This window comes from Gallus gallus, chromosome 10, assembly GCF_016699485.2.
Source record: "Gallus gallus isolate bGalGal1 chromosome 10, bGalGal1.mat.broiler.GRCg7b, whole genome shotgun sequence".
Lineage (NCBI taxonomy): Eukaryota > Metazoa > Chordata > Aves > Galliformes > Phasianidae > Gallus > Gallus gallus.
Window position 1 is genome coordinate 5,923,503 of NC_052541.1, and position 23,710 is coordinate 5,947,212.

The 23,710-nt window shown below is 36.0% G+C and overlaps 2 protein-coding genes across 14 annotated transcripts in view; both read right to left on the reverse strand.

Moving 5' to 3' along the window:
- MPHOSPH10 (M-phase phosphoprotein 10) overlaps positions 1-23,710 on the reverse strand; it is a 1,076,704-nt gene that overhangs the window by 115,610 nt on the left and 937,384 nt on the right. The window lies entirely within an intron of this gene.
- FAM189A1 (family with sequence similarity 189 member A1) overlaps positions 1-23,710 on the reverse strand; it is a 105,377-nt gene that overhangs the window by 10,297 nt on the left and 71,370 nt on the right. For 10 of the 13 annotated variants that reach the window (XR_006931112.1, XR_006931113.1, XM_046899305.1 and 7 more), the window contains exons 5-9: positions 18,367-18,474; positions 6,800-6,960; positions 6,007-6,145; positions 1,774-1,849; positions 401-994 (exon numbers count right to left, since the gene is read on the reverse strand). Coding sequence is in view for 11 of the 13 variants with exons in the window: in XM_046899305.1 (XP_046755261.1) it covers positions 401-994; positions 1,774-1,849; positions 6,007-6,145; positions 6,800-6,960; positions 18,367-18,474 (1,078 nt within the window). In the remaining 2 variants the exon portion in view is untranslated. The remainder of the gene's footprint in view (positions 1-400; positions 995-1,773; positions 1,850-6,006; positions 6,146-6,799; positions 6,961-18,366; positions 18,475-23,710) is intronic. The other 3 variants (XM_046899308.1, XM_040706891.2, XM_015278993.4) reach the window with 1 other exon arrangement.

Here is a 23,710-nt window from a genome sequence, read left to right on the forward strand (position 1 = left end):
TCCATGTTAGTGTCACCTTCAGGAAACCCAACCTGCTGTATTAAGAGCATGACAGCTCAATTAATCATTTCCCACATAGACCACAGCTACTGCTCAACCATTTGGTTTAGTTTCTCAGTATAACAGAAACAGAGAGATGGAAGCACCTACTCAGGAGATAGCTTTCTGACAAGTGCAGAAAGGCTGGGACAGTTCAGAAAATCCAAAATTAATGTCACTGTCACTTTTTACCACCTTCATTCTTAAAAAATTTCAAATCTAGAAGCTGTGCATGGAAGTAAATTCCCCACAGGTAAGCCAACACATAAAAAAATTTCCAATAACCCAGCAGCACCAATTGCATAAATCCAACACCCCTCCTTTGTTCCACACTCCATCAGCCTTGTTGTACCACACCTACCTTCTATGTAAGACGAACACGATACAGGATCACTAGTTGATCGGACAATATTTGAAATTCGGCGCTCTGTAACATGATGCTGCTGGACAGTACTCTCAGAACTGCTCACGTATGATGAAGTATTTGCAGGCCCAAAACAGGGAGCGGTGTGGGAAGGGACGGAAGGCTGGCTAAAGACCCCACAGCAGATTTTCATTTGTTCCAAATGTGATGAGACACTGCTTTCTTGAGCAGTACTCTCCAGTTCTCTTTCTGAGGGGTTGAAATTCTCTGAGGAACAGTCTGAGGATCTGCCATGGGCACAGCTTTCGTTCTCCTGTCCTTGAGACTTGTCCGTAGAGACTCTGCTGCGCAAACTGACATCCTCATCGGGAAAAGCTTCTGAGCGAGTTCTGTGGAACCTGCAGCGGGTGCTGTAGTCCAAACTGCTGCAGCTCTGGCCTGTAGCCCCTTTGCAGTTTGTATAGGAGGGAGAAAAATCCGAAGAACGGAGAGATCCTTGAACTTCCAGCGAACAAAGATCTTCAGAGGAGCAGCTGTGGTCTGGGATTTCAGCAGTTTCAGACGTCATCAATGAGGCACTCTCAACAGAAACTGCAAAAGAGGAGATTCAGAGAAAAATAAAGGCTTCACTCCCTCCAATTTCATCATATAGATGTTACGTATGAAAATGTCCTCTTGTCCAAGTAAGTATTTGGCTCTGCATTATTCCCAAATTTGTGACATCTACGTTATAATTTTAATGTTATATTAAAAACGTATCACGTGCACTGCTCAAGCTGCAGTAGTTGACTGGATCATTTATATTTGTGATAAGTCCCCCAAAATTTTTTTTACCTAATGAGATCATTCTTTTTCAACATATTCCATATAGCTGAGACAGTTTAAAAGGCCCTCCACATCAACAAATGTGTTAAGACGACCTCTTTTAGAAACCCTTAAACACGCTGTGCTGCTACTCATCTATGTCATTCACATCTATTCTTCAGGCAGCAGGTTTCTTATCCTGGCTTCTAGGTGCCATGCAGGAGGAAGCTATGTGGATTATCTGATTGGCACCCCTCGCTGCTGACAATGAGAAGCAAACTGCTGGTTATTGCATGATTCTTCAAAAAGAAATGACAGTTGCTTCATCTGCCTCAGAGGCTTTAATCAAAGTGAGTACATTTCCAGGGGAGCTATAGAGCACACTTTGTTAAAAACAACACCTCTTTGATTTCCTTTGTGTTTCCAGCCGTATCTGTTTATGGCTAGGAAAAGGTTCTTCCATGAATAATCTGGAAGCAAATCCTTTCTCCATTGGGAATGGCAGAAGAGAAGGAAAAGTCCACTCAGAAATCTGGTGCTCTCTCTCTCAATAATGCTATGATTACCTTGTGTGCTGAAGCCCAGGGTCGCATTCCTCTCACCCAAGCTTGATTCAGATACTTGCTGATCAGTACCAGTGACCTAAATGAAAATTGTTTAATGAAATAGCACATCAATCTGCAGCTTACCAAAATGAAGTACAGTACTGATAATCTGAATAATACATCTGGCAGCGTGAATTAACATTCTGTTGCTATTCGGACTGAAAAACACTTTTACAACATATGAGTTTTACAACATCTTTGTGTCAGGAACAAACCCAGTGCAAAAGAATACACAAGAAGCAATTTTTCACTTTTCTAGAATCTATAGGCTAAATTCATCTTGAGTACATACGCAGCTGGGGTTGCAGGCCAACATAACCAAACACATGTGTTTGCAGTGCTTAAAACTAACGGTGTTATTAGGAGCAAACTCTCCTGTGCATTTTTCCATATTATGTTTTTTCCCCAGACATGACACCACATTGTATCACCCTAAAACAGGATGGAGAATAACAGTTAATGATAAAAACAAGCATAGGAGATTTATTTTTCTCTGGTTATTTTACGAGATGTTAACATCCACCATATTTCTAAGCCCTCTAACACCACTTAATTAAGCTGGGCAAGGCAGGCTGCTCTGCAGCGTAACAGAAATTGCTTTTAGAGTCATCTTTTTCCTAAAGAACAGATTTAAGTGGGCGACTTCCCTTCACTTATAAGAATTATGTGGACAAGACCCAGAACTGGCCCTGCTGATCCATAAACTTGATCAACAAGCAACTAAAATTTAGGAAATCATCTTTCTACTGATTTTAACAGAACCTTGCTGCCAATCTCATGAGATTTTCAGCAGTTCTTTGTGATCATGATTGGTATTAGGAAAAAAGATTCCAATAAACAGCTCATAACTACGTATGAAATATATCTGAAGACAAAGAAAATATGATTGAGACATTGATACTGTCTTTAGTAGAAAGCATCTAATCTACTTCTGTAAGGCCACAATTAACTAGTAAAAGCTCATTACTAATGATTACAGACTTAAGAAATAACCATCAATCACTTCTTTGAAAACCTTTTAGTCAAGAGCTTAATTTGTATCTGGCCTTCTAAAAAGTTGAACGTGACACTATCACTCTGAACCTATTAAGAAAAGAGCTTCCAACGCACGTGCCGATGTAGATCAATGTATATAAACACCTAAATTACTGTGCCCACTCTTTTTTACATATGCATCTATCCATATCTTACTATGATCAAGTGGTCAGAAAAACCACTTTCCCAATACAATGTTAAAAACCGATTTTAAGAGTCAGTAAATATAATTTTTTTAAAAAAGTAGCAGAAACATTTTACCTCATCAATATATGGATAGGGGATAGGGGATTTGGAAACAAAGAACAGGCAATATTAGTCATGTTTTTAAAAATATGCTCGCAAATTTTTTTATGGTGTTTCTTCATTGAAGCAAATTTGTATGTGGTAAAAAAATCTGTGGTGTCATTCTAAGTTGCAGACCACTTCTGGGAACTCACAGTGAAAGTGTTCACCCTACTGCCTCAATCCAGCACAACGGATTCATGTACGTATAGTCATTAGAAAATGGTCTTCTTCAACTAGGAGAAGTTGAAGTTAGAGAAATGTTTTGTCCAAAGCAAGAAATGCTCTTTGGTGCTGAACAGAATTTGATCAGAAAATAACTATATTTAATTTCTCTAACTAGATTTCTGATGAAATAATGTTTTTAAGGTGTTTGGTATTTGTTTGCTAGGTTGCATCATAAATTTTTAATCACTGACAAAATAATATTGCACGTAAGAATCTAATGAAGTTTAACAAAGCCAAGCGTGAGGGGTGCATGTGTGGGATGAGGCAACCCCAAATACGAGTACAAGCTGTGAAAAGAACTCATTGTGAGCAGTTCTGCAGAGAAGGACTTGGGGATCCTGGCTGACGAGAGGCTGAACACAAGCCAGCAGTGTGCTCTTGTAGCCCAGAAAGCCAACGATATCCTGGGCTGCATCAAAAGAGGAGTGACAGCAGGGAGAGGAGGGGATTTTCTTTAACGATGATGATTTTTAAGACTCCCTCCAACCTAAGCCATTCTATGAGTCTATGATAATATCCGCTGAGTATCTGTGCTGAAACGTTTATTGACCTCCTACACTCTCTGAGTCACCTGGCAGATGCAGTGACATTGTCTAGCACCTTTGATGTGGTCTACTACCTGTAAAATCAGTTGTGCAAGGTGGAGGTTTTGGCAAATCTCTACTAAAGGAAAAAAAAAAAAAAAAGAACTATCTGTAGCTTTGGTCTAGTAAATCTAAAATAATTCCCAAATACACTTTATATGCATTCCAAATTGATTAATCTTCTTGCTTGAGCAAAGGAGAATCATGGTTTTAATTGTAGGAGGTAACAGCAGCAAATTATAGTAAGGTCACAGTTGCATACAGATGGCAGGTGGGCTTACACAGTTTTCTGCACTGCCTAGAGTAACAAAGATCAACTTGCACATCCTCAGACATAATGGTTGGCAAATTGTCACTAAGTTAACAACAGAAGAAAAGTGAGAAAAAATATGCTCTAAACAAATCTGTACAGCCTATAATCTAGTAAAGCTTACAGAATAGTCTCTGGTATAATTTATCCAGAACCTTAATCTGTCTGTTCTTTACTACATCCTCGTCAATTCTTCCCATGGAAAATTGTTTGGAAAGCGTTTTCTTCATGGTCATAAAACCAGAATTCCTAATCAGTACAGATGACAACAGCAATTTTTGTTTAGATGCAATCGGTTAAATTAACATTGACATTTATTGTGCATGAAATGCATGAGTACTGAGTCTAATTTAATAGAATTTAATAAAACTCTAGGGAGTTCAATCCATCTAAAAACAAACAAAATCTATTCCTTGATGATCAGTAAGAGATTAATAATTATTGTCGCATAATGGCTCCCAGAAGCACTTCTGTAGCTAAAGCCATGCCATGATTACCATTGCAAAATCTGCCTGAGGGATTTATAAATCTAGTTATTTCAGTTCAGTTTGCCCTGTGGCTTGATGCATACTAGATGGGAACATGTGTACCATGTAAGAATTTAGGACAACATTTGATTCATCTTGAAGACCTAAAACTGTCTTAGACTCTGGCTCTATTCCTTCATTTACAGATTGATTGGGACGCTGTCTGCAAAAAATGTTAGAACTTCTGCTATGGAGAAAAGCATATAACTGCGAAGTTGCTATGCACACTTTAGTTACCAATGCCAATATATCTCACTTCTGATACTCAGTTCCTGTTCTTACTTTGCTTCTACAAGCCTTCCTAACTAGCCACTACCAAGCATAAATGCACTTACTATGTATTTACTGCCACTTAGAAACTGAAAATCACTGGACCTTACCATTGTGTGACAAACACTTTTGAAACTCAGGTAGCCCCAGACGAATAGGTGAGGTACTGACATGGACACCATACACCAAAAAATAGAAGTTAACATGTCTGCATATCAAATCTGGTGCTCTCCTATAGCAAGAACATGAGTTTGCTACTTCAAATTACTTCATTATACTTTTGTCACATGCTAATGTTATTGTGCTATTGGATGCTGAAGTACAGGCAAAGTGGAATCTCAATTACAAAAGTGCCCAAAGTGATTTTGTGCTCAAGTATAGACTCTTCTCTAAACCTCAGTGAGCACCACATATAAACTGTTTTCACATATATGATTCTTCTCTTCCCCTCCATTCATCTGTAATTCATACTATTTCCGTCAATTTTTTAAATTGATTTCTGAAAAACATCAGCTCCTCCAGGACTTGCAGGTTCCTCTGACTTACTGCAAAGTCAAAACAACGGAACACTGATAAAACACATTTTGGCCTTGGAAACTCCAATTTTGCTGTTCAGCAAAAACTTGCAAGCAGTTTCTACAGGTTCATTTTATGTAAGCTTGTATATTTTAACAGACAGCAGAGGGCAAGATAGGAGGAAAGAAATGGAGAAGTTGTCAGAAGCTGCTTTGATAGAAGTAGCAAAACTAGGCATTCTAGTTTCACTAGAGCTGATGCTGTATAGTAAAACACAAGGCAAAATATATAATGCAAGTATTTGAAATACAATGGATCCTTTCTCATAGTTCCAAATAAAGCTATTATATACTCTGAGGAGTATTTAGATTATTTCCCTGATATTTCACACCATGAAAATCTGGAGACTATGTAGTAAATTTTCTTCAGCTTGCCTTACCTGACTGGCAGGTGTTTCTCCAATCACTGCCTCGTAAGGAGGTGGCAGCTCAGTTGGATACAGCATTCCTGGGCTGTTAATGGTGACTTCATATAAAGCACTGAATGGGGAATGAGGAAATTCCAAATGGAGACTTCTGCTTAAAAACACAAACAAGGAAACACGGCTATTAGGAAATTACATTACATTTATTTGGCATGTTAATATCTGTACCACAATGACGTAGAGCTTTCTCTGAATTCAAAGCCAATATTGTACAAAGAATCAACTGAAGCAATTTATAAGACAGCCAAAACAAAACCTTCATTCACCTCTTAGCATTAAAAACTAGGTTTCATTTTGGATACCAGCCATCTGTCCTAGTTCATTTCTGTCACTAATGCCTTTCACCACTCCACAATAATGCATATACAGAGCAATGAGTTCCTTAGAAAATTAAATCTCACATTCAACCTCAAGTGTACAATGTTAACTGTAAAAGGATTACCTATAAGCTCATTTGTGCTTTAAGTTACCCTTGTCTGTTTATTGTTATCCTTGTCTTTGCTAAGTTAAATCACTTCTCTATCACAACAGTGCTTTAACAAAAGTATTTCCACGTGTGTTCTAACAAGTCTGCAAAATATGCATGTACTCTCTCAGGAAAAGAAGCAGCTAATGTAAGTGAAAGGCATTGCTTTGCTTCATATTTTTTGAAAGAGTTTCACAGTCTGTAGCTAAGGACTAATAACTAATTACGGCTTATTATTCCTTTATTAAGGAATAATAACTAATTACGGCTAAGAAGAATCACCTCTGTGCCTCTACCACAGGTGTGCAGGTATATTCCGGTGGGTAGTAGGGTGGAGGTGGTATTGGTGGGATGAACTCATCAAAATCCAAAGTTTGATGCAGAACAGTCCCATGTGGAGTCATGCAGTCTGCATTGGCAGAATGTGGCCGCTGTGGCAGAAACTGAAAAGGAATAGGTAAAGTTCCTTCAGATAGTAGGAAAATAAAACCATTTCCAATAATAAGACTTGTAATGAAAGGTCAATTTTAGCAACTCTAACCAATATCCTATTTCATGAATATCCATACAGAAATGGTAGACACCTCTGGAAGCAAAAAAGTACGTGAGATCAGTGAGGAGTGTGAGTCAAATTACTAAAATATAAAGCAAGGTTTTACCAAAGACAAAGATGTCTACCTCAAAGGCAGTTACTCCTAGGGTGGAAAATACAGATATTTCAATTTAAATAACATTTCAAGAACCAATTCTATCTTGCAGTACAATTTTATTATAACACTACATAGCCAGGTGTATTTTAATAATTAACAATAAATAGAACTAGTAAAATAACTATTTGCATAGTTTTGCTTCTGATCTGAAAAGCCTTGTGCTGAAGACAATGCCAAACAAACCTCCAAATAAAACAAACTAGAAATCTGCAGTTATATATTTATTTGATTTTGACTACAGCCACTCTATTTTTCACTAAAAAAAGCAGCAGTTATAACTGTTCTTTATTATACTTATAAAATATTTTTAATAAACAGTTATAGTTTGGTGATATAGACGCAGCACACATACACTAAATAAAGGTTTAAAATACTGGTATGAACATAAGAAAAACATTTATTCTACGTGAACAACTCAAAACTAGAAAAAAATAACCCTAATGAATAATACAAAGTAGTAACACTGTGGAGTACCGTCAATGTCTGTGATAAGAAACTAATCAGCTTCTAGCATGGTTGTGATATCAAGACACCTTTCTGAGACTGACAGTAGGAAGTTAAAAAAAACCAAAAAACCTCCTATCAAAGTCTTAAACTGCTTCAAGATCAAATACAGACCATTCTGCAGATCACACGGAACCCAGAGGCCTTGGCCTGGCTTTATATAGTTGCCAGGGAGAAAGGGGGATTTACAGTCAAAAATGATAGAATTCTTCCTTCTTCAGACAAGATGCTCTTTTTGCTGCCATGCCACTATTTTGGATCAGTAGGTAACCTGGTCTTCAACTCCTGCCTTTAAAACCAGTGAGGTAAGAAAATTGGCTAGAGGCACATTTCTCTTTTAACACTGACATTTGTGAACTGTTGTCTCATTCCATCATTACTACTTTTCAGATAAACGATGGAGACTGAAAGTGTTTTTGTAAAAATGAAAATACTTTCGCTGCAAAGATCCAGTAAAGAGTAATTTATTTCATTTTTAATGTCAGTTTTATATTTTTTCACTTTTTCCAGAAAAATTCTCATTGTCAGTTATTCTGACTTAATACCACTGTACAAGTGATGTTGGTCTTTGGTATTTAGAAGGCTTATCTACATCTTTCTTCCACCAAATATGATCTTTGCATGTTGCTTCAAAGGTTGAATTTTTAATAATGCAACACATCAGAGGGTTGGAAAGGATCTATTTCAATTGCTTGGGAAAATGAACCAATAGATGCTTAGTAATTGGATCTTTAGAGGCATTTTCACAATTAGCAAATAAAGAACTTGCTCTGCAGAACACTTTATATTATGTCCAATAACCAGTGACTTTCGGACATCGTAGTCTACTAATATTACAGCAATAAGAGATATCTACTTCATTTACTCCTCCATTACATAACATGTCTAATGCTCTTACTGTTGCTCTGAGTATAACCAGACACTTCTAAAGGTTTCTCTGACAGAATAAAGAAACATTTTATGTTAATTCAGTTTAAATTCACCTGATCTTTCTACATCTGTTTCCCAAACTCTAACATTACATTAACTGATGAACACCACATCTATGTGATATGATCATCAGTTTGTTATCACATAAACATATAACACTGACGAATCTGGTAGGAAAAAAAGGAAGCAAACGAAGGTAAAGATGAAATACTGATGTAGAGCCAGCAAAAAACAAAAAACAAAACAAAAACAAAACAAAACAAAAAAACCCTAGAAGTCTTTTCCAGAAAATTAAAAAAAAAACTACTTAATGACCTAAATCTTAGAAAAATTTATCACAATGAAGACATCTCTGTATATTCAGGCTTGTATTTTGTACCTTACTTGATCCCACCAAACTCAAGACTATAGTCATTTTCCTAGAGGAGCTGATGATTTGGGTAGTCTTTTACAGTCATGACACTAAGCAATTTTCTTTTATAACTTTTACAATCTCCCACAGGCCATTTACATACACTGCCAAGAAAATTAAAGATTTGGCTTCCACTAGGAAAGGGGTAGCTCCATCTCTTCAGTTCTCAAGTTTCCCAGAGCTCGCTTAATTCAGGTATAAGAGGCAACAGACTTAGTGTTTCTCAGAACAAGGCAATTAATGCAGAGCACTTCCACAGCGAGTGAAGTATCAGCATCCATTCTGTGGGATTTCAGTGACAGAGGGGAAAGGTGCTGCACAGGCTGTGATTCAAGAAGGAAAAGACCTCATTGTTAGATGAAGTTCAGTTTAACAGCAGAATCTTTTGCACCACTTTTAAGAAGCTTTACTGCGAATATAAATCATAGCAATGAACTGTTTGACCAGTGCTGAAAATGAGTGGCAAAATGGATATGAAAGAGAAGGAGGGGGAGGGGAGTTTGTAAGTGACAGTTTACCTATGTGATATCATCCTGCTGGAAGGCACAGAAATTAAATTGAAAGAAGCTGTAAGAGGGAGACTGGCAGGAAATGAAACAACAGCAAATATAAGGGATTATCAGAAAGAACAGACTTCCTTGAGAAAACAGTGGAAAAGCTATTAAACAAGAATTAATCATGTGTTATTCAATGCTACAGTATCTCCTATTCTCTGTTGGCCTGTTTATTCTGCCTACAGTAAAACGTATTTTGAAAATCCTGAAGAGTTAGTCTCAAGAGTTAGTTGAAGGCTAGCAGGAGTTCAAAGACAAAGCAAAGTGTCTAGGGGAGACAACTAGAAGAGGATTGGTAAGAAAATGCTGACAGCAGACAGAGCTGCACTAGGTGGAGGAACACTGACAAATGCTTGCAAGGAAATACAATTTTTTTTCTTTTTTTCTTTGTTTTTTGTATTACAAAGTAGTTACTAAATAATCAATCTCAAAATGTTTGATGGCAAAACAAACTGGTACGGCCTACTTCAAGCTGCATTCAGTGTGATTTCAAAAACCAGTAGCTCACGCTATTAAACCATTCAGCATGCTTCCAGCCAGGCTTTTGGGATTAAACCAATGATGACTACAGAAGCAACAAATACAACATCGCTGCAGATGAGGACAAACAGTAAACAGCACCACTGCTAAATACAGTAAGTAGTCAACACTTTAAAAAGCTTGGCATAACTTCATAGTTAGCAACAGTCACTTAGAACATATCCACTAGGCATAAATTGATGTGCCTTGGGATTGACACTGGAAATCCCAAATGCTCCACCTGGACCTGTTGGATGCTAAGAACTTTCAGAAATCTACCAGACAATGAAACAGATCTGTAAGACTGAGAACTTGTTCATCAGTGCTTCCAGGTATGGGTCATACCCACAAAACCTGAACAAAGGCTTCCTTTTCATACCACTAGTTTAAACAAGTATTTAATCACTTAAGATCAATTCTCAGTTAATTTGCAGCATCTCTCAAAAGATTTTTTAAATTATTATTATTATTTCAACATTATACACCAAAAGAATGGACTGAACAATGATAGCAAGATGTCATCCTCATAGTGAACTACATTGTTTGGCATATCGGAATGACACGATAGAAATGCTAACTGAAAGGGAAAAAAAGAAATAAATAAATAAAATGGAATTATTCTTCAGAGCAATAGCAAAATTTAGGAAATAATTTAGCAAAACATAAATTTAACAATTCTGAATTATTCTGAGAATAATTATTTTGGAATACAGAAAAGGAAAAATGTTTGGACTTCTTTATGATTTTTTCTCTGGCACACTTTTTTATTTAAAAGAGACTTTATTTAACATGTTGTGAAAGGAAATGGCAGTAATTTATATTCAAAGTATGTCAGCATACCTAATAGGTGTTCCTAAGCTATCGCACTATACATGTTTTCAGGAATCACTCTGCCTAGCAGCTATGATTGAGGGCTCAGGGTAAACAGTTTAGCGATAAAATGTCCTGTGTGACAGAAGTAAAGAAAAGCTTATTTAAAAAATTCACTTTGAAAAGAATGTGTGTTAGTTCCACATCAGATATGCCAAAAGCATTGCACACTTTCAAAAAATCAGCAGGACAAGCGCACCATAAACAGCGACAATCTGATACTGAGAACAGGCTAGCTACCAATGAATGTGGATTTTAGATGGTCTCTCTGATGCTGTAGAATAAAAGTATTTCAAAACAGCCAGAGCTTGTCTCACTTTCAGCCATCAACACACAGAGAAAAAGCACAGTTAAAAAAATTCAAACTGGTGAGTTTCTTTCAGACAACACATACCAGACAGCACTGAGGTTCACATAAAGGGCCATGTTTCTGTGCAGGGCTAACCAAGAAAGCTTGTCTCTACATGTTGTGTAATCTACATAGTTTGAATACACTTCATACACCGAATTTTCTACGCTACTATATCATTTTAGGCCAGTAAAAAATTTACTTGTTGAACAAGTTAAAAACAGCAATACAAGCAGGTTACCTATCTTGCTTAAAAACAAGCATAGTTTCATCAGATTGCTTTGTATATTCAGTTGTTTTTATAGTTCAGTTTCTATTCCAGCTTTTTTCTAAGCGAAAACCTCTGTTATCACTAGAGGAGGTATAAGTACTGAAACAAAATAAAGGAGGAATAAGACATTTAGGAAATAGTAGCTCACAGCAGAAGTTAGTAACATATTCCTCAAACAAATAAAAGCCTTAAATGAAAATTAAAGCTGACAGAAACATTGTTATAACTCTCACATTAAACTGGAAAAGATCATTTAAATTACAAGCAGAGAATGTACAGAGAATGAGCATTTATTACTGAGATTATTAATGTATCCTATTGTCCTTTCTGTTGTCATGCATTCAAAAACTCTGTCAAGAAAACTCACTGTTTTATTTCAGAAACAAATTAAATTGATACTCGAGATAGATTTCCAATCTTAAGGGTGTGAATGGAAACAACTGCCTACTGTTGCCTAAGAAAGTTTTAAATGGCAAGGTGTTATAAAAGAGTGCAAATTTTAACAAATCCTATTAATTAGTTATTGTTTAGAAGAGAAAAAGCTTTAAGCATCCTTGAGAAGAGAACGAAAAGGCCTGGGCAGCAATGTAAGAGCACAGTGTTTTGTTAGCACATATTGACACATAAATAATTAAAAAGGAAAAAAAATAACTAGTGTGATACAGATATACAGAATGAGAATAGAATAAAGATGTAGAGATATAAAAGAAACATCTAACATTAGCATTATTGCTAGTTCATCCTCCATCAGAACAACTATTGCTTGAATTGTCTAAATGCTTTTACCCTTAATCTCCTGTAATTATCTGAAAATTTTGTTAAAAAGTATAAGTCCTTCTAAAAAACGTTTTTCATCATCCAGAGTTGCTGCATTACTTTATTGTCTTTCCACACACTGATGTAAAGCAATATATGTAGAAACACAAAGATGTACAGATCTCTTTAATAAAAGCTAAGTAGTGTCCTACTCCCATATTAGTGGGAGCTTTTTCTCCAACCAGGAAGTCCATACAACTTGATAGCCCAGATAGTGTGGCTACACTGTATAATTTACATTCAACAGAACAGAAAGGATTTATTAATTATTTTTCTGTATTAATTTCAGATATGACACACTCCATTATCATTATAGCTGATGAAAACAGTAATTAAATGTTACAGTTTGCATGTGTCATCATTACCTTATTTCCTTTACAAAATAACAGATTGTTTTAGATATCACATAGCATGATGAGCAGTTAAAAACTGATGGTGATAAAATTAGAACACACTCAGTAATATCAGTGCCAGTACTTCCACGATAACCATGGCATAAACATATCTGAAGAAGGGAGCAGGTATGCTCCCATGCTTTTATCTGGCCACAATGGGCACAACTTATTGTGCATTGCTTTGTCTAGCTGAGGCAGCTACCTTCTGAAGAAAATACTGTGAATTTTTGCAGGTGCCATTCATCTGACAACATGGAAACTGAAACTGCCTTCAAGCAACAAATAAAATATCCTGGAAGTGACAGCTCGGTTATTAAGGAATGTTTTTTCACATTTCAGAACACTGATGTAATCTGATATGATTCACACTTATCTTTTGGAGGAGCATATGAACAGAAAGAACAATTCTAGGAAACCCTGAAAAGGAGCTCAGTCTTAAACCGTCCAAACTAGCAGAATACATAACAAGTGCCAATTGTACCCCTCGTACAATCGGTAGGCTTCCTCCCTGAGAAGCTGCGTATGCTTAATGGGCTGCAAAAGGATAAAGTGGGGTGAAGGATTTGGGATAGTTCCTGAATTAGTCAACTCAAATAGGGAACAATCTAAGAGAATTTTTTTGTGTCCTGTAACAAAAGCTCAAATCCCACAGCAGTTCACCTCGTCTTGTGCTGTATGCTACATGTGAAATATTGCAGAAACTGATCTACACGCATTAAAAGCAAACAAAACCCACCAAAATAACAACAAGAAAAAAATATACATTTTCTTTATTTATATTTTATATACATTTTCTTTATTTTAGCTGAAAACGTTTACTGTTTTCAGCTTTTTTTTTTTCTTTCAGGATAAGATCTTACTGGCAAAATTTAGATTTCAGCAGTTCAAATCAATGGTTACACCCTACATCATTCCCTTTTTCAAGCTTGCATGTAATAATACTTGTGAAAATTGAGTTAGGTTGTACTCTTGCCAAAAAATGCTATGAAATACACTAACAAATGGGAGCAGGTCCTCAAAGAAACAGTTATTTTTCCTTTTATTATTGGTGATTGGTGAGTAGTTAAGATTTATTTTGCTTTCTGGCATACAGCAAATTTCAACATGGTTCCTGACAACAATCTCAAGATTTCTACTTTTGTGAATACAAAAGTAACAACTAGAGGAAACTAAAATGTAATGCAAGAAAAATAGTTTGCAATATTCCCAAGAGAGATGTGATTGAGAAAAGCATAGTTAACAGACCTGAAAAAAAGGACTCCCACCAAAGTTGCCTGCACAGTATGTCCTCTTACCTCTATCACTCCCTTATTAGTTATGCAATTTCAATTATTTTTAGGAGATTGTAATTGATATATTATGAAGTGATAAGAGACTGGCAGTTCTGAGCACAGAACACCTGCCATGACATGAAGAGCCTGAAGAGGAGCTTCCAACACCACCTGTTAATACACAACAGTGTACCAACATGGATAGACACAGTAACAGAATCAGAAGATAACAAAGAAATTCAAGCCCTAAATAAGAGTCTTGCATATACTGGTACCACATCTCTGATATCCAAAACTGTTATGTCTTCTTAAGTCTTCTAATTACACTGAAAGCTCCCTAGTCTGCTCAGTTCCTCTCAGAGAGGCTTCAATATTTAGTAATCGAAGTTTTGGGGACATGCTTGATGTCTACATGTAGCAGGTGAATTTCTGACAGCTGAACAATGTCAGGACTTTGGTACTCTTCCGCTGGCATTCTGTTTGCCAGGACTCCTACACTATCATGTCCCACATGAGCTTGCACATTTTACAGCAGTTTGCCTCTTCTAGGATGTGCTTTTGAGAAGTGTAATGGATGCTAGCTGCTGGAACACCATAGTTCAGATTTCAGGACTGCCAGATAGAATGCTTCATCATTTGTTATGATGACAATTAATAACACGTGACAATCAAGATTAAAGAGATTTTTTAAAAATTCTGACATAGCTACAAAACTTATATATAATAGGAATAAAGGAGAAACACACAAGCAAACAAAAATAAAGCAGAAAAGCATATTTTTAGCTGTCTGTCTCCAGATAACTGCATCCAAGATTCAGCTGCTATTTAGGACATCTAATCATATACATGACTGCAAATCCTGTTCTTATCTGCTTCTTGGACTAGGTTCTCAGGATAGCTTATGAGTTTAATAACATTTAGAAGAGCATCCACTAAAAATGCCAGATATCTTTTAAGTCCCTATTGAAACAAATACAAAGGAAAAGATGGATGTTACTGACAGCTTACGTAAAATCAATAACATAATTATGTAACATAATGTATCATAGGATATAATAATTAAACATTTTTCCAAGGCACTTGACTTCCTATATTCATTCTCTCTATTTCTTTGTTCCTTCACTTACATCTTGAACTTTATCCTCAAAGTAATTAGAGAGTAAGGATATGTGTGATAGATCATTTAGTTTAAAAAGTGCAGGAAAAAAAAAAAGATTGAAATGAAGTCGTTTCTTTAAAGACTGGAATTGGAAACACAATTATTTCTGCTCATGTTTCTTAATTCCTATGGAGCCTAACACCTCTAGGTACAGCCTCTAGGGCTGAAGATTTAGCAACTGGTGTATTTCAAACCCTGGCCCAAGCAGGGACCTGCCTGGATACCTTAAGAACTAGTATTTTTTTTCCCTTAATTCTTGAAAGCCAATATTTTGTTCAATGACATTATTTTTAAACAAAAACCTTCAAATGTAATGAAAAATTTCATCTGTGTGCCCTACTAGACAGTTTGTGTTATATTTTTCAGGGCATTTTTACTAAAAGATCGCTACATCCAATTCCCAAAAAAGTACTGTCAGTTTGCTTGCATGAATCAGATACTCACTGCATGCAAGGGTTATACAAGGAAGCAAATACTCAGGAAACCCTGTTGCAGATTTTCGTGAAACTATGTATATTATGTACAAGGTCAATGCTGCTAGGCAATAAAATACATGAAGAACATAGAATAGCTCGATAGCAGGGAAAAACTAGATATTATTTCAAGATTGAGTAAGTTGCAAAAACACATCATTCTAACTGCTTAATTTCTGAGATGAATACTAACACAGCACACAAGCCACGAAACTGATGACAGCAAGTTTAAAGGTTGTATAATCTAATGATATCTGAGAAGGCTTTTCCAGACTACATAATGTTGTTATTGATTGAGAATTGTACTTTTATGGCTTCTCTTTCTACTGCAGAGCCTATGCAGCTCTTGAATACAGTAAGAATAGAGTAAAAGAACAAAAACTTATTTGGCAGATGGGATATTATCTCCTAGTGCTCAGAAATGAAACTTTCCAGCATGATAAAACCCTGCTAATAAAAGGATTTAAAGAAAGAAAAAGTAGTAAATCAGATTTTTGGGCGTAGAAAAAGGGAACTGAAGATCAAAGGACAACAGATTGAAAATAGTGAAAGAAAAGGTATTCCTTGGGTTCAGCTGGTCTAAGTTAGCGTAGCCCCAGGGAAGTTACGCTCACTTAGTCCTGATAGCAATCTGGCACAACAACCTGAAAAAAAGAAAGGGAAAATCTTAAGGATAAATAAAAGACTAGGGTTTAGCAAAAAGAAATATGTATCTCTCTTCTTCTGCAGAGAGGGAAGAAAATTCTCATCAACAGAGCTGTAGGGGTGGGGAGGTAGAACAGACAACTAAGCAAGAAGACAGAGAGCTGGATGCACAAAATATGTAAAATAAAAAGAAAGTGACATAACAGAAGCATTCCCAGGTGGTAAAGAGAAACTTTTCTGCAAGAAGTGAAGAAAGAAATGGTGAAGAAAATATAACGTGCTTTTAAGGTATTCAAATATATTCTTATTGAGGATACTCCATCTTGTGCATGCTGGTCAGGTGTACTTCAATATTGTTCTTGGTTCATTGTCATCTACACAATTTCCTTCCTCTTACACTCTTACCACAGAATTAAGTCTAGGTTAAGCTTCTCTCAATACAAATGATTCCACTTCTGGATTACCGCTAGCTTTATAACTCTAGAAAGATAGAAATTTCCAGCTGTGGTGATCAGTTGTCTCCCGGTGATCAGTGCAATGTGAAAAAGGTTACTTTACGATCAGGATCTTTAGTGAAGGGCAAACACACTGATGAGGTGGGGAGTGCACAAAAAGAAAGAATACCTACAATTGGTGGAAGTTCTTTAAGATTTAAAATACAGTATGCCATCAGCTGAAATGACGAATTTTGTCAATGCTGTCTGACATCCAGAAGATAGCTACTAAATAAGCACTGTTCATAAGCCGCTGCAAGCACACACGCTATGAATACATGGTGCTAAATTAAAACATGCTTTTATGTAACATCGGATTTTGCCTGCCCTTTGTTATGTCCACTAACACATGAAGTAATCCCCAGCTCACACATTGAGGATTCATTTTAACTAAGTTTGTAACCCAGTGACAGGGACACTTCTCTAGAAAGGACATCCACATTTTTAACTTATACTTAGAACTCAAGTAAAATCCATGGCAGTGAATGTATTTGTATGCATTTATTCATTTAACCAGTTGGGGCAGGTTTATATAACTTCTCACTACTGCACAAACTGTTTACACGTGTCTTGTTGGGACAGTATTTTTGCCATGCAGACTTTTAAAATGTAAGACTTACAAAAGGCTAGCATTAGTTCACATGTCTGCTGTCTCATAGTAAACACAGGATTATTTCATAGATTAGTTGTTGTAGAGGTGGGTTAAATAGTTTATGCAGTCTGTCAAACACTAATTTAAAGTTAGTACTGTTTATGTTTTGTTTATGTTTCAACATTAAGTTGAAACCTTGAGAAGAAGAGCACTTACATGGGATAGGAGAGCTCTCTTCTTCCAAGCAAAACAAGACAACATTCTGTAATACAGCTGACTGTGCAGAAGACTAATGATCATTTTCCCCGTTGTTTTAAACACAAGTACTACTCTGGAGCTGAACATGTTTTCCTTCTGAAAACATTGTTATTGGCACAGTGCCATGAAAAGTTCTAGTTCTGAATTTATAGTTCTCACACTACATAGTTCTCATGCTTGAAAAATCGTATCTCAAAGCTAAGTAGTTGCTCTGGGTAGTGTGAAAACTGAATACAACAAGCATGCAACAACAGAAAATGAAATGTGCATATATAAACCAAACCTTGTTACTAACCCCAGTAAACAAAATTGTTTACTCCCAATGGCAAAATCCTGAATTTAGCTCTCTAATATAATTTAGAATATATAATAATACATAATATAGTAATATATAACATAATACACATCTAATACAGCAACTATTCATATTACATACATCTATATGCTGTACCTATACAGATGTACACAGTTAAAATACACACCCAGGTATGCACATTCTAACACTGTGCAAAAATACACAAGCAGGCCTAAGTTTATAAGCAACGGATAGGTGCAAATGAGTATAGACAGAATAGGAAAACATGTTATGTTGGACAACATCCTGTGTTGTCACTGCAACGTACTCACCATTTGCAGAAGATCAGAGGAAACCATCTGCATGCAACACATTGCTGTTGCCAAAGCACAGACAATGGTGGAGATGATATTCAGAGCGCACACACTGAACAACAGGTCCTGTGAAAAGACATGCATCAGAATATCATCTCTTATCTCAGGGACGCAAAGGACAGGAAATATTTTTAGTAATTTGATAATGAACACTGTCACTTGTTAGCAAATTCATATCGTCTCATTTAGCTGTGTAGAATTCACTCAACATGTAATACTTGTTTTAAATCAGTCAGCAAAGGAAAGCCTCATAGAAACAAGCATCTTTAGGGACATAGTTTAGTGGAGGATTTGCTAGTGTTATGTGATTGTCATACTCAACGATCTTGTGGGTCCTTTACAACACAAACGATTCTACAGTCTTCTCTCCCTCACTTAACAAAATACATTCAGTATTAAGAAATTTCCTCTGGAATACTGCAAGTTTTCCAGTTTCCTTGCAAAGGATAAATTGTTGCTTTCACACAGACTCCAAGTTGCAGATATCACTAGTAAAATACTAACAAACACAATTCTGGTTAAAAACAAAACCACACATGAAGAAATGCCATCGCTTTCAGTACTTGAAATCAGTGTTATGTGGTAACAATACTAAATGGAAAAATTAGCATGAAATAGACAATTTCATTCTGTGTGAGATATCTTGTGCTTCTGAAACAGATCAGAAAGAAACAAGTACATTTTAAAGTATGGAAGAAAAGCACTGACTGTACGTGAGAATTAAAAGTGCACACTCCCACATTGTTTCTTTAAAAACTATGTTTTCAACTACAACAAATATTTATGTTTACTAAGTAGAATAAAATAAATATTTTAATTAAAGTTGAAATATATTTAGAGTAAAGGTATAATTAAAAGACAAAACAAAAACAACAGACAAAAAACAAGCGAAAACAAAAACATAAGCATACATTTCTTTCGATCACTGCATTTTTGTTTATTTACCTTGCAGGTAAAGAAAAGAAACTCTGACTCATCATGCTGGTAACATTACAAAAACCACTAAAATCCTTCTACAGCAACTGCCTACATGTACCCGTGACAATTACAAGCTCAGTCAGTATTCAGAATGGCCAGAAAAAGCAAATAGTAAAAGTATAGCCATTTCAAGTGAAAAACAATGAAATTGTAATATATCAGGAGCAAAAACATAGCATAAATCACTTCAGAAGAGCAAATATTTTGGTATTTCATTTCACATCTATTTGGTTATTATTGCTATTAAATATAAGATATCACATCATACATCTGTAGCTTCAAGTATTATATACAAAATGCTAACATTAGATAGTAGACTAGCTAATCTAAAAATAGTTTATGTGGAAAACAAACAATTGGCCAGCCTCAAAGTAGCATGACTTCACACGCTACTACTGCTCTGTTCCTGTGACAGAAGACAAACACTAGAGAATTTCAAAATCTAAAGAGAGGCAATTAATTTTTAAAAGATTTCTGAAGTCTGCTTTAATTCAAACAGGAATCAAACCACAAACCATTCAGTAACATTTACCTCACCCTCTAACCCAACCCAACCGGCAAACAAACATCATTTAGTCTTTTGACAGTTTAGCATTTTCAGGAAATTTCCTTCCTATGCCCTGTTGAACAGATAATGAGGTAATTCATAAGAAACTCATTTATTGTACAGTAATAGTAAGTGGGCAAATAACAAGCTTTCAGAATCTATAACTCTCCATGGCCAAACATACTACCTAGAAAGATAGTGTTGATGCTTATGCAGATCCAAGCTGTAACACAATGACAATTAAGATTTCCTTCAGGAAATGTCTCTAAAAAGGCAGTAACCACAACAGAGACTAGCCTAATTCTCCACAGCACCTGCCCACAGTTAGTTACAGGAGTAGGAAATCTGTATCTATTAGTGACGGGTTTTTGACTGACTTCTGCAATATCCACACTGATCAGAGAATACAATGCATGAATGTGTATGGTGTGAAATATGATTCTTTGCTCTTCAGTTTTATAACAGTTAAACCAATTTTATTGTCATCCAGAATTTTTCTAGGTATTTTTGCTCCTTTCTACAGGCATAATATGATTCTTCTGCAGTATGATTCTTCATGTAATAATTACTGCTCTGATAGGTATAATGTACAACATGAAATTATTCTGATGCAGTTTATGTATATGATTTCCTTGCCATGCCTTAACTCCCTAGTAAAGACACAATTCCCTTTAAGAATAGATGCAGCTGCCAGAATTGCCTGGAAACAGGCCTGGATCAGTTCAGATTAATACCCACAGGAGTTGAATGGCACTGTGAGCTCTTTCTGGCCAGCTGTTTTTCTCGACTAGGTCCCCAAGTAAATCTCAAAAGCTGAATTTAATACTGATTTCCAAAAAAGCTGTAGTAATCTGTATTTAGAACACCTTAATCATTACCAAAATAATCGTGCCATTAACTGAGTACCTGTTCATTGCATTTTCCTTCCCTCTTAACAAACACTTTCTACTCATGCTGTAGTTCTGCAAAGGATATCTATGCATTCTTTTTCACACTATCATCCATATGTTTTAAGGAAAAAACTGAGCTAATGTCTTCTAAGCTTTTGTTAGTTGGACTGTTTTAATACTGTTCCTGTGCTACTGCAGCTCTATCTTTACTAGTGCAATTCAAATACTTCCCAGTAAAAGATTTTAAATTACACCTTTTCCAAAGCAAGTAGTCAAAAAGTAAAATGTATACTAAAAACTTTTCATTTATTTCTGCTGGATGTTTATCCCATTTTCTATTGGGATTTCCTTATCATAACAATTATCCCACACCTGCTATGCATTTATTACATGACAGTCACAGCCACATATATCACGGACTGGTTTGGGTTGGAAGAGACCTTAAGGTTCATCCAGTTCCAGCCACCCTGCCATCGGCTGGTTGCCACTCATTAGATCAGGCTGCCCAGGATCCCATCCAACCTGGCCTTAAATGTCTCCACGAGTGGAGCATCCACAACTTCTCTTGAACTGCAGAAGAATCACTGAGATATTTGGGAAAGTGAAGGATATAAATGAAAGAAATAAAAAGTTAACAAATAATTTTGACAAATTAGAACAAAGTTTTATCTTAGAAATTTTTTTTGTACTACCTCTTAGACTAAACGTGGTTTATCTTCAGAATTTCATTATGCCAGCGATAGAACTCAGGACATCAACTGAAGTAAAATCCACTTTAGGAGCATTATAACTTAAAAAGAGACTTCAGCTAGCCTATTTATCACCTACTAAGGCATTGAAGACTAATCTGGTAGATGTTCTTAAATATTTATCAACTATCTTTTAAAAGCTACATGTGTGTGTGCCTTCTCTTCATTTGTTGCACTTTCTTCTATAAAACAGCTAAAAACTACCTGATTAGAATCAAATGTAAATTAACAATACCATAGTAAAATAGATCATTTTAGTTTAATCTTACATCCCAAAAAGAAACAAATCTTTCAAACCTTAGCTCAAGATAAACTTGACTATTCCTCCAATCTGAAAGCAGTCAAGTCTATTAATAGAGCTAGTAGAAGTATTTCAGCCATTTTGACATGGCACATTAATTTAACTTCATTTAGAATTTTGGCAAGAAATAGAGTTGGAGCTCTCAGTCAGATCTATTATGTAGCAAGATATCACAGAACAGTTTATGTTTTGGAAGGCTGAATGGAAACAGAAGGGAGATTCCTCATACCCTTGCTCTTGTTTTCATGCATTAATACTGCTTACGCTGAAATACCTCCCCCCTTGGGTTTATGTCTACTCGCTTGACTGGAATGTGTTATTGTTGGTTTGTAGAAGATTTGATTTTTTCAAGCTGGTTGTAATAAAGGATTTACTCTGTTCCAAAATTTAACCATTATCAGTATTGTTTTACTGATGCCATAACTACAAAATCTTGAAATGTTTCTATGTAGCTTAGCTACAGGGAAAGCTTACACGCATCAGAATCAATCACAAGTTAGCTTTTCTGGAGCTCTCGGGTACACAAGCAGGCATTGCTGGCTACACAAATTGAAAGGTCTATTACATAGAACCCAATCACACTACAAGTAGAACTCTCCAGCAAAGTGACAACTTAATATTTTGCAGCACCATTCTTTTAACACCGTTAACCATGACCCTGTAAAAAGATCTCTGATGCCTTTTTTCAAAAATTGTACTTTCTGTTTCAACATTCAAAACATGTTTACTTTTCTTTAATGCAATTGCTTTTAGACCTTAGCTGATGAATGCAAGCTGCTTCAGCTATGATCTTTGCAAGTATGATTTACAGACTACACTTCCACACACGAAAAGAAGAAAATAACAATGTTGCTATCTCATAAACCTCCGGAAACTCCTAAATTTACAGGAAATACACCAGAAGCCAACTTTAAAATACATTTTCTTTTATGTTCTACATAATAATCTCTAGTAAATTTGCTCCTACCTGTTGAAAAGAGAGCTAATGAACTGTGAGACATCCAAAAACAGGTACCCATCATATTTTCCCAAAGGGCTGCACAGGGCCTGACACTAAATTTTGTTATTAGGGCATATTTTTAGATGTATTCACACTGAAAATAAACATAATTCATTGGAATCTTATGTCAAGGCCTTCTGTGTTTCATTTAGTACCAGTGGAGCAGGAGAGTTTCCTGTTACCTCAGTGCAACATGTGAGTCAAGTTATCTCACATTCACTACTGGAAGGGAATGGAACAACCTACTTCACACTGAAGCTGTTGGGGTCTAAGCAAAAAATTGAATCAGCAGTGACTCACATCCATGATTTATTTGTATGCCTATTATATATGTGTGTGTGTATATATATATATATATATATTTGTATGCCGTATTATATGCCTGTTTAAAGGTATTTTGGAGCTTCTAAGAGACGTATTCACACCAGTAAGAATCAGGTATGTTATGTCTTTCATAGGCCTCTGGATACCAAGGAATCCATTTTATGTCAGGATACCACTTTATGTCAGTGAGCTCAGATCACACAAAAAACAGTTAAGAAACTTCAGTGCCTCAGAGGTTGTTGACCCTTTTCCCCTTCTCTTTAACCACTTTAAGGTACATTAAACCTTGAGACTGTTACCATACCTTCACCCTTTTCCTCATATCCTTTTCCATCACCAGTTTACTGCAGTCACTTGTAATTAGTGAGTGACTGAAGACAAGTGAAGATACACTGGCAGACGTGATTGCCTCTCAAAATATTATCAAGATGAAGATTACCAGTAGGTAATGATTAAACTACAAAAATATGAAATAAAAACAAGTTACAGTCAGCAGTGCTACAAGTCATCTAC